Source organism: Chenopodium album, chromosome 6 (genome assembly GCF_948465745.1).
Source record: "Chenopodium album chromosome 6, dcCheAlbu1.1, whole genome shotgun sequence".
In the NCBI taxonomy this organism is placed as follows: domain Eukaryota; kingdom Viridiplantae; phylum Streptophyta; class Magnoliopsida; order Caryophyllales; family Amaranthaceae; genus Chenopodium; species Chenopodium album.
In genome coordinates, this window is record NC_137839.1 from 6,860,815 (window position 1) to 6,872,917 (window position 12,103).

General features: G+C 34.7%; 1 protein-coding gene across 1 annotated transcript; it reads right to left on the reverse strand.

Annotated features, from left to right (window-relative positions):
* Positions 1 to 61: 61 nt before the first annotated feature.
* LOC145634442 (uncharacterized) lies at positions 62 to 6,577 on the reverse strand. Its single transcript, XM_081685867.1, has 15 exons — positions 6,106 to 6,577; positions 5,315 to 5,633; positions 5,075 to 5,154; positions 4,601 to 4,701; positions 4,373 to 4,495; positions 4,167 to 4,236; positions 3,565 to 3,651; positions 3,387 to 3,452; positions 3,175 to 3,267; positions 2,880 to 2,936; positions 2,653 to 2,781; positions 2,485 to 2,575; positions 1,969 to 2,057; positions 972 to 1,165; positions 62 to 509 (listed from the first exon to the last, which is right to left on the reverse strand). Exons 2-15 carry the CDS (start codon positions 5,532 to 5,534, stop codon positions 407 to 409), a joined length of 1,503 nt encoding a protein of 500 aa, XP_081541993.1. The 5' UTR covers positions 5,535 to 5,633; positions 6,106 to 6,577; the 3' UTR covers positions 62 to 406.
* Between the last annotated feature and the right edge of the window lie 5,526 nt (positions 6,578 to 12,103).

Below are 12,103 nucleotides of genomic sequence, written 5' to 3' on the forward strand. Positions count from 1 at the left end.
AAGACTGTCTGATAATGATAGAGCATCAACATACCCCAACCTTGCAGAAATTCGAATAAGGTTGACAATTGCAACGAGTTAGTACAGTATTGTACTATGGTTTATTGCCTTGTTTGTATCAAAAAAATGTTTAATTCAATCATCTAAGAATGCTAGTGAGATTCTTGTTCTATATACAACTCAGATCTACTCTGATGAGAAAAATATTAATGGAAGTTACAACAGCTAATATAACAGTAATGTGACAACAGGACTAAGCTTTAAGCCCATGTTATTCTTCTTTTGCTGGTATTAATAGGGATCAATCGATCTCCCCTTTGCACCAGACCCAACTCGCAATTTAGGAGACTTAATGCTATCACACGAGATTTCTCCAATTGTATGGCAATTTTATTCATATCCTCTTTCAAGATGACACGGCATTTTCAGCTGTCTTCTGTTCAGACTTCTTGGCTGCTAACATTGCAGCATGTTGTTCTAGGTACTCTTTGCTATTTATTTCTGTTAATCTGCAAGCATGAAATCCACATAAAGTAAACTTGGAATTCAATAGACAGACCTCCAAAAAAGGTACAGAGAAGAGAATTGGTAATTCACAACTCTCTTGATCCTATAATGTCTCCCTTTTATTACTTAGTGTCAAAACTTGCCCATTTCTTCTTAAAAGAATACGACATTGATATATCACAAGGATAACACTTTGTTATGTTTGCATTGAAAAATGCTTTTATTGTTATACATACTGAAATAAGGGCAAAAGTTTGACAGAAAAAGGAACACTGTTAAAGAATAAGTAACTTCAAAGCTAATTAAGAGTATCCGAGGAAACTGATATACCCTAGTGGTAATTTCTAATATGTTAAGGATACAGCAAGCACATCAGTTAATTGATTCACACACTAATGAAGCCAGCATTTAACCCCCCACACCCCTTTTTCTGCCAAATATAAAAAGAAAACAGAAATACATACCTACTAATGGTGCGATCCTTGGCAAATCCAAGTTCATTGTCAACACAAAGATCAGCAAAATCTTTCTTTGCTGATCTTGAAGAAGTCCGTGGTGCCATGCTCTTGGCCTCAGATATTGTTACAACTCTTTCAAAGAGTTCATACGGGCTACCCTCAGCAGTACACAGTAATCTAGCTTTGTTTTCATACATCACCTGGTAGAATACAAAGAAATTTTTTAGCTTATAATTTTAAGGTGCAGTCTCAGAATCCAATAAGGCAGTGATTACCTCACAATCTTGTGCATTTAGTTTAGATTTCTCAAATTTTAAGTATGAAAATAAAGTTATTTTTAAAACACATGTAACACTAGGCATTTCTCAATACATATGTAAATAAATAAATACACCAATGAACCAATGCAGATTTGTACACACCAAGGCCAAACTTAATCACAAAGAAAAGCAGTGTAATAGACTAACTTTGAGGGGTAGTATAGGTATTCTAGTTTTATTAGTTTATTAGGGTTGATAGTCCTTAGTATAAATAGGGAGGTAAGGGAAGGAAATAGATAGGCAAAAATTTGGTATGAACCTTTTGGAGAGTTATGGCCTAAAGCCATTTTGGAGAGTTGTGAGCTAAACTCACTTTCGAAGATTGATAGCCTTAAGCTATTAGCGTATCGTTTGTAACCCTTTCACTATTATCAATCAATTTAAAGCTTTCACCTTTATTAATTTGCTATTTACAATCCGAAATCAGTGTTGTTACACTGACTTTGCTGGGTGACCGAACTCAGTTCGTTGCAAGCAGTATGTTATATATTCCTTTTACATTTCTCTTCTCCCAGTTCTCTTCCTGATTGGTATGACACTATGACCGCATGAGCATTCATATATCAATGACATTATCATACTCAAAACTGAATCTTGACAATATCATAATTCTCTACCATTCACATAAAAATGCAACAAAACCAATAGGACAGGCATTTAAGAATTCAGGAAAAAAGACGTACATCAATTAAAGTGACAAACCGGTATGCTGCTGTCCTGTTATTTAGCCCAAAAATTGGCACCCCATCTATTGCCAGAGTGTGAAATTTCTCTGCAAAATAAATCATATCATAAATCATGTATATACAACATATAACATTGCAAAATCTACAGGCAGATGCACCACAGAACGACAGCAAATAGTAAAAATAAAAATGAAACAATAATGACAGGACCAAAGACAGTCAGCTGCAAGATCAATTTTGATAGTTACAAATTGGGAAACTGAAGCCTAGCAACACAAAAGTTCTCATGTTACAACAGCCTCAGATCAGAGAACATAATGTCTCAGTAGACACCATGATGAATTTGCTTCTATAAAAATGTTGGTATATTATACGTAGTATTATACATGTGTATCATTCATTTATTTCACATACATATAGTAAAAACTATGTACAAGCAGCACTCATCCAAAACCAGCAAGGAAAAAAGATGAGTGAAATTTGCAGATATTTTAATAAAGTAACATTGCTTACTGAATAATCCAAAATAATCTGCAGCTCCAAGAGGTCTATCACACAGCTCTTCGAAAGGAAAATAAGCACAACCATTAGCACCCAATGGAACCTAAAAAATGTTAGCAGAATGTTTAGCAAGTTGGATTTATCATGCTTAAGCACTAACGATATTTATTGTAAACGAACCTGTAATTTCCTTCCCATAACCACTTCTACCTCTTGTGGATGAGGTTGATGTTCCCCTATTAGCTGCTGAAACTTAACCTTCAGAAGACCTGACATATCCAGTCCAACTAAATAAAAGCCCTGCTCACCCTGCAATTGCAAGTATAGGCAGGAGCTATTACTAATTAGTATATAAAGATGAAAAATCCATGTTATAAAAGACTACACTAAATTAGAACCAAACTTACTGAGGTCATCTTCCGATAATCCACTGATGATCCAATTTCATGCACTGCACATCTTTCCTGCAAAAATAATGAGAATGAAAAAAAATAGAAATTCTATAGGTGGTTGAAGTAAAAATTGTCAAATGACAGTTTATCTTGAAGGAATGACTTCGTATCTCTGGCACAACTGAAAGCCTTGTTTTTCTACTATTGTCTTTGGGTTAATCTTGAAAGCACTGTTAATTCATATTCTACTGATCAAACTTTACGAAGCAATTAAGGTCAAAGGTATACTAAGATGAGCCTTGAGACTCACCTTAACTGTGGCAATAAAAGGTAGAAAAAGATCTCTCTGTAGGCCACCTTCATAGAGATTATCTGGGGCGCGATTTGAAGTTGCAACAAGAATCTAAATTCAGCACAGAGAAACAAGAGGGAAAAAATCAATCTGTGGAAGATAGAGAGAGGGGAAAATTGAAAATTATTTAATTCAGGCAAGAGCAACAGTTTGAAGTTAAAAATGCTTACAACACCATTGCTGAACAGATGTCCAAATAAACGATTCAATATTAATGCATCAGCCACGTCGGTTACCTGGGAACCCAATAAAAAAAAAAAAAACAGATAGCAATTTGTCAACATATATTACACCAATTAAAGAAGCTGTTGAGATCATTGGTATGGTTCCATATGCCCAGTGCTGTACCATGAATTCGTCAAGACATAACAAAATTGCATCATCTGATATCTCATCTGCAACAACCTCAAGTGGATCAGTCACACCCCTGTGTTTCTGCAAATAGACAAAATTATTAAAATCTTACATTCACGCTGTAATAACTATAAAAAAAACATGGTACCATTATTCTACTATGCAGTAAAATTAAACCTGAGATCAATTTATATTGAATCGTCACTATTCTTCCATGTAGCAAATGACTATAGTCTATACATCAGTTTAATCTTCTGAATTGAAAAACTATTAAGTGAAATCACCAGTTTATTCAGAGACATGAAATAAGCATGAGTAACCATACAAAATATCTAATAGTCAAAAGACTCATATCATTCCCTCACATTCTCCCCAAACAAGGGAAACAACCCCCAGATAGCCCTGCCCCACAATGAATTTTTTTCTTTTGAGTTATCTTCCTTGGAATACTCTAAAGATTCAAATTGTTGCAAGTGGTCTGAAACAATCAGCTTCTAATTGACATTCTATTTTCAGTGATATATGTTCAACTCTATGGTTCTTGATTTTCAAGACAACACTCTCATCAAAAGAATTTAAAGTAGAAACACACGCACCTGCAAACGGCTATGAACATTGAGCATGAAGTCATGAAAATGTATCCTCCTTTTCCTCCAATTGCAAGGTCTGACAAGAGTAAATATATAATCACTTCTAAAAGGTAATTGAAGGAAGTAAATAATGTAACAATTAGCATATAAATTTATATCTAGCAACATTCTACTAGTTTCCTTTAAAATCAAACAAATGAATATTGTCTTACAGTTGATGATAAAACAAGTCCATCAACATGGTTTTTCCTGTGCCAACTCCACCATAAAGATATAATCCTTTCACAGGGGAATAAGATGTTTGTGGAATAAATCGAGACCATAACCACCTACTCCTGCATCACAAACTAAATCTTCAACTTCAAAAGCCACAAAAAAAGAAGCAGAGTAAATAAATAACGCTAAGAAGCAACAATAACAAGAAAGAGAAGAGCACTTGCCTCCCAGATATTTCTGAAGTTGCATAGCGATCCAACCGGCATTCATTTTCTTTCTTAACAAGCTCATCATAGAGCCTCTGAAGCTCTCTCAAAGTGTCTAGCTGCAGTGATTATAGTCAGCATTTCATCCAAATGACAATATCTGATAAAATACAATACTTATGCACGCTGCCAAACATAACATTGTACTATGGACATTCAGTTCTTACATAACACTTGGCAGTTTTAATGCATTTTTACTTACAATTAGTCAATTACAACCTTTTCTAGACAATAATTCACAACAATGCATCAATATTTTTGGCAATTAACAACATTGCACCAATGTATAGGAATTCCAGAAATCAAAATACAAAGATGCTAATTGCTGAAACCAATACAAGCAGTCATTAACCCTTTACAAATTGATAGATTACAGTATAGAGATTTTTTAAAATTTCGATTCAAGCAGTTTCAAGATTTAACACTTCATACCTGACATAGATCACCATCAAATAGTTCACCAGCCGCAACTCGCCTTTCATACTCCACAAGAGGGCCTCCTTTAATCCCATCTGTAGTACAACAATCAGAGCAAAGACTTAACCCAAATTTTCGTGAACATTTTTCTTACACCCAAACATATATTTGAGAGTGTTTGTTTCACTATATCAAACTCCACTAACTCTTAATCACATTATTTGAGAGTATTTAAACTTAAGAACAGAAGGTGACCTCCATTGGAAATTTCCACTGCTTCGGATGACAAGTATCTTGATGGTATAAAAAACGGACGAGCATATCTATGTATTTGCAGATTTCGAATAGCCTCATACTTATAATTCGAACTCCGATTTACCAAATATCTCCTCCTTGGCAATCCAATTGCATAATTTTCTCCTTGGGACCTTAAAATTGATTGAAATTGGCGAATAGAGCGAGCTAATATTCTCATTTTCTATCCTCTACCCCAATAGAGATGGAGCAATATTCAACCACACCAATGAAGCTTAAACTTCAAGTGTAGTTCAATGTATCACAGTGATGCAAAGTTCTGAAACAATCCAAAAACAAATACCAACATTAACTTCAATTAGACTGTTTCTTGAGATATATACAAGTTAAGATTCTCACATTAAAAATTTAAAACTACTTCGTAGTACAAATAACTAGTATTAAATTACAAACAATCCAACCTATAAATTATCAATGTGCAGTCATAATACAACAAAAAAAAACACTAAAACAGATGTAAAACATACAGTTTGCTCATACAAGTTACAATTTTAAACATGCAAGAATACGTGGAAGGTTAGCTAGTTTAGTTGGTAAAGTCTTAGGAGGTACGGGGTAACACAAGACCTCGGATCAAATCCCGTCTATACCACGGTCCAAACATAATCTGTCCCACATAAACCCACCACAAATTCACATAATTATTCAAATAAATAGACTTCAATACCAGAAAGATAAAAATTCTGAAAAACCCAGAAAGCAAAGATTTAAACAATTAAACTAAAACGTACCTGATCCAATCAAACTCCAAGAATTTGATTACAACCCAGTTGAGGAAATGAAATTTAATAAAAAGGGTTAATCTTTGATGAAGTCAAAGCCTAAAAATTGAATTAAAAAATTCCAATTTTGATGGAAAGAAGACCCCTTTTGACCAAAGTTGAAAAAGAAAAATATATATGAACAGAACCCTAAATGAGGAAAGAAGATGATGAAATTCCAGAGGAGAGTCTAGAGTGAATGACAAATTTTTAGGGGTTTTATATTTCAGGTACAAATGTTCTTGGAAGCAAAGAAAAACTAAAAATAAATTAGAAAATAAATGTTGCTGTTTTGACGAGGAAACCAATATGAATTATAAGCATGTGGATCATTTCCAACAATTAATATTATTATTTATTTTTTAGGAAATGGATTATTTATTTTAAAATAAAGTTTCCCACCAGTTTAATTGGAGGGTTGAAGAATGAAAGTCATTGAAAGAAGAACAAAGTTTGATTTTAATTTTGATTTTAGGAAGGTGTGTTTTGGCTTTTCTTTAATTATGGAAATTAATTGTGAAAGGTCCCACCATCTAGGAAGCCCATCAACACAAGCAGCCACTTTCAAGTGGGGGGTATGATGTATGAAAGATTAAATTTCAACAAGAGGATGGAGTATGTAGTAGTCATATTTGTATCTCCATTAGAAGTGCCTTGTGTCGAATTTTTGTTTTAGCGAATTTGTCATCGACCCCATCGTATGGCCGGTGGCAGGGATGGCAGTGGATCTGGAACCGACCCGGATTCGTGGATCCAGATTCGTTTTTTACGGATTTGAGTCTTCAAATTTTGGTCCCGTCAGATCTGGGTGTCGCTGAAAAAAGCGGATATGGATTCGATTATGGCCCCTAGACCCGGATTCAAATCTGTTTTCCCGTTTTTTAATTTTTCTGTTAAAAAAATTAAAATTGTTTGTTTTTTTATTAAAAATGTTGATGATGTTATTAGTGATAAAGATTAACCCTTTCAAGAGATGAATTTTGGATGCCCATATCAACATCATCATTGTTCTTTCACTTGCTCATTTGTAACATCGTACTTTTTTCGTTGTTAATAATTTTTATTTCAAATTATAAGTGTATAAGTTGTTACTTTGTGTTTTTAGATTAGTTGTATAACTTTAATTTAGGTTGAACTTAATAACCCCGACGGAAGTTTGAAATGTATTTTTTGACCCTAACATTACATTTATTACAAAAAAAATTAGGCAAAATATGTTAGAGCCGTTTTAGACCCGGATCCGTTGGGACCCGTCGGATCTAGATCCAGGTCTCCATTTTTCAGACTCGATGGATCCGAGTCGAATCTGGATCCTAAATACAATAACGGATCTGACCCGTTACCATTCCCAGCCGGTGCGCTTCATACTAACCTAGGTTTTTTTGGCATATTGTTTAGTCTCATGAGTAAGTTGGTAGTTGTTACTACCTTTGTTCTTAAAATTTTGCCCCATTGCAAAAATTTGGATCAATTTTTATAAACTTTGACCATAAAATACTCTTAATCTATAAGTGATAATATAGGCATGTGAGATCTTGTTGGATGCGTCTCATTGTACATTTTATTGATATTTAGTTTTTATAATTTTTACACGTGTGAAAATGGAGATATAACCGTTTTAAAACGCTTGTTGAAGACCGCAAAAAGTCGACGAAGGGAGTATAACTTATAAGTAGTCTTCAAATGGTGTGACTTAGGGCCTGTTTACATTTACTTAATCTCAGTTCAGTTCAGTTCAGTTCAGTTCAGATCAGATCCAATTAGTTCAGTTCAGTTCAGCTCCAATCAGTTCAGTTCAGTTCAACTCCTAATTTCCTTCTCTCATAAAATATTCATTTCAGCTCAATTCAGTTCAGTTCAGTTCAACTCCAATCAGTTCAGTTCAGTTCAATTCAGTTCAGTAAATGTGAACAGACCCTTAGAGTGGGAAAAAAATCTCAAGAAAAAATCTTGAATGTATTTATTAACCTGTGTGTGTTATATGTAATTATGATGTTAATTCTGTATGGTTAAATTCCAGTCCCCTCCCAATTATTGTTGCAGGGGATCGAACACAGTTACACAGGTCCTTCTTACCAAGTGTAATCTCAATCACCACTACACCAACAGTCAATTGATAATGCGAATGGTTATTTAAATAGGAAAAACATTGCCGATTGATTTGCAATATTTATTTTTAACTTTTTTAGAACGGAATTGAACTGTAAAGTTCTGCAAAGAAGTCCAAAAGAACAATACCTTAGTTATCAAAAAGTTAAAATATCAAAAGTTGTATTTTTGAAAATGCGATAGAAATTAAACTAACAAGATTACAAATAACCATGTTTCTACTTGTATATTCCGTTTGAATTACAAAAATAGGCAAAGTAGAGATTTTTTTTTTACATTGTCAAAGTATAGTTTGTAAATATATTGTTAAAAGTTAAATTTTGTCAACTAAGGTCCTGTTCTTTTCACCTTAAAAAAATAATATTAAGTAAAAATAATTTCAGTTCAGTAAAAATAAGTTCACTTCAGTAAAATTAATTTCAGTTCAGTAAAAATAATTTCAGTTCAGTAAAAATAAGTTCAGTTCAGTAAAATTCAGTTTTCTTAAAGAAGAATTATAATAGAAAATCAGTAAAAATAATTTCAGATCAGTAAAAATAATTTCAGTTCGGTAAAATTAAGTTTAATTCAGTAAAATTAAGTCCAGTTCAGTAAAAATAATTTCAGCTTAATAAAATTAAGGTGAATCAAACAGGGCCTAAATCAAAATTGAGGAAATAGATAACTTCATAAAATAGAGAATATACTACCTCAGTTACATATTATTTGCAACGATTTGACATAAAGTAGAGAGGAAAAATGTCTAATCGTTGCAAATAATATGTAACGGAGGTAGTATGTGTTTAGTTACAAATGGAAATAAAACTCTCATTCCATCCCCAATTCCCCCGTATGTAACAAATTTGGAAAGGAAAAAGTGGATTGTGACGGGTTTGTCTGTCAAATTCAATAGTCGTAAGAAACAAGATGTTTCCATGCTTTCATCAATCATACTCCAATTTCCATTCCCAAGCTCCCAAATTGCTACACGTATTAGATGAACATCCTTTCAAATCTATCTTGAGGCATATTCCAACAATTTATTCCATCTCTATCCATTACTTGTAAGAACTCAAAAAAGTACTACCTCCGTTTCAAGTTAGTTGCAACTTTGGGAGGTTCGCGGACTCCTAGGCAAAATTTCATATTGTGTAATTAATGAATTAAATGATATACAATTAAGGGTAAGAGAGAGAGTGGGGATGTTTAATTATTCAAACACCACCACCAGTTCACTGCCAGCACCAACCAGTACACCACCACCCTCATCAGCACCACCCACCATATAGCCACCAAAAACCTACCCCACTCACCTTGAACCACCTCGAACCCACCCCCACTAACATAAACCACCACAAAGAACCACCGTGAAATCCACCCCTAACCTTAAACCACCTGAATTCAGCCTACTCACCCACGAAAACCACTCCCTACTCTAAACCACCTCTAAATCAGCTTCACCCACCGTAAAATATAACCCGTCGTCACCGTGAACCAACCCGAACTCACGAAAACCACTCCAAACCATCAGATCTAAACAATTAGAAGAGAGAGAGGGAAATAAGAACACTGGAGGTAGAGGCGGTGGTCAGAGGTGGCGAAATCGAAGGTGGTCTTCAGTGGTGGCGACATCGAAGGTGGTCTTCAGTGGTGGCAAAATCTAAGGCGCTCTTCAATGGTGGCGCCATTGAAGGTGGTGGCTAGAGCCCTAAAGGTGGCGTCGTGGCGGCGACATTGAAACTGGTGGTTGGATGAGTTCGTGGAGCTAGGATGAAGATTGATGGAAGTTGAATGATTTATGTTGATTATGTTAGGTTATTATTTAATGATTCATGATGTAGTGAGTTAATTGTGTTTAAGTAAGAATATTTTTGTAATTTTATTAAAAAAAACTTACTAAAAAGGGGAAAAATTGGAAAGTTGCAACTAATGTGTAGCACCTCAAAATGGCAAAAGTTGCAACTAATATGTAACGGAGGTAGTATATAGGACTGTAACTTGACTATACTTTAACCCTCACGATATTTATAATCCAGTATTTACGAGTCGACCCTTAAAACTAAGGGGGAAGCACAAGGGATCCTCATCCCCAAGTAGGACAATTGGAAAAAAATTGACTTTGTGACCTCAAGGTAGAGCTGTCAATTCAGGTAAACGGGTCGGGTTTGGGTCGGGTTAGAGTGGATCGGGTCTATTCAGATTAATTCCATAACCTATGCGGGTCGGTTTTGAGTTGGGTCATGCTTGAATCGGGTCACGTCGGGTCATACTTCTTATCGCGTTTGGGTCAGGTTAATAACAGGTCAGGTTACATTCAGGTCAGGTGAACAATAGTTCAGGTTTAATTCAGGTTTTCACAGGTTAAAACGGGTTAGGGTAATTCTCGGGTTCGGTTCAAGTTAATATTTTGCGGGTTAGAATCAGGTCGGGTCATTCTCGGGTTTGAGTAGGGTTCGATTCAAGTCAATAATTTGCGGGTTATAATCAGGTCGGGTCATTTTCAAGTCGAGTTTGGTTCAAGTCAATAATTTGCGGGTTATAATCAGGTTTGGTAATTTCCAAGTCGGGTCATTCTCGGATTCAAGTCGAGCACTAGTAGTAAAATTGAAAATGCCACCACTTAAAGGCCACCGGTTTTTGTAAACCGGTGGTTTAAAAAATGGGCGAGTATAAGGCAAATATTATTGCCACCGGTTCAAACCGAACCAGTGGCAAAAATGTTTAAGGCCACCGGTTTTGAACCGGTGGCAATATTTGATTAAAAATAAAAAGCGCGACCCTTCTTCTTCATATAAAACCCAAACCCTACTCTCTCACCTTCTCAGCCGTTTCACTCTCCCCTCTTCCCTCTCCTCCTCTTTCTCTCTCCTCTCTTTCTCATCTCCTTCAATCAGTCTTCTCCTTCGATCTGCACCACCACCACCACCTCTTCTCCTTCTATCTCCACCACTATCTCTTCTCCCTCGATCTCCACCACCATCTCTTCTCCCTCGATCTCACCACCACCTCTTCTCCTTCGATCTCCACCACCACCACCAATTTTTCCACAACCCCCGCAACAATAACACCACCACAGCTACAATAACACCACGAACACATGCATGAGCAACACCGACTTTAATCGAGGTTAGGGTTTGATTTTAATCGATTTTTTTAAAAAAATTAATTCGATTTTAATTCTGTTTTACTCGATTTTAATTCGAACTTTATTTGATTTAATTTTAATTTATTTTATTCAATTTCTTCTTTGTTTTTCTGGGTTTTTAAATCCAATTTATCTGGGTTTTTAAATCGATTTTTTCTGGGTTTTTTTAATCGAATTTTCTGAGTTTTATTAGGTGGCCAATTCATATTTTCACCTAGTTTTATAACCCAAATTCAACATAAATTCGGGGGGTTTTGGTGAAATTCGAGGTATTTTTTCTTTTTTCTTACTCTTATTTTGTTTTTTTTTTTTTTTTTTTTTTTGTTATTTTTGATGGAATTCGTAGGTTGTGGTGGTGGTTGTGGTTATGGTGGTGGGTGGGTTTAATTATTCGAGGTTAGGGTTTAATTTGATTTAAATCGATTTTGGAATTTTCTGAGTTTTTTATTCGATTTTAATTCGATATCTTAGGTGTAATTCGATTTTAATTCTGGGTTTTTTTTTTCTGAGTTCATGAAAATCAATTTCGGGGTTTTTGTTTTTATTTTTGTGGGTTTTTTTCTAGTTTTTTTAAAACTAATTTTAGTTGATTTATTTTGGGGTTTTCATCCTTTAATTTTCATATTACTTTTTTCGGATCTACAGACAATTTTTTTTTTTGGGTTTTCATCCTTTTCGTATTAATTTTTTATGCGATTATTATTAGGCGAATTTTTTGGGTTTTATTTTGTTAAC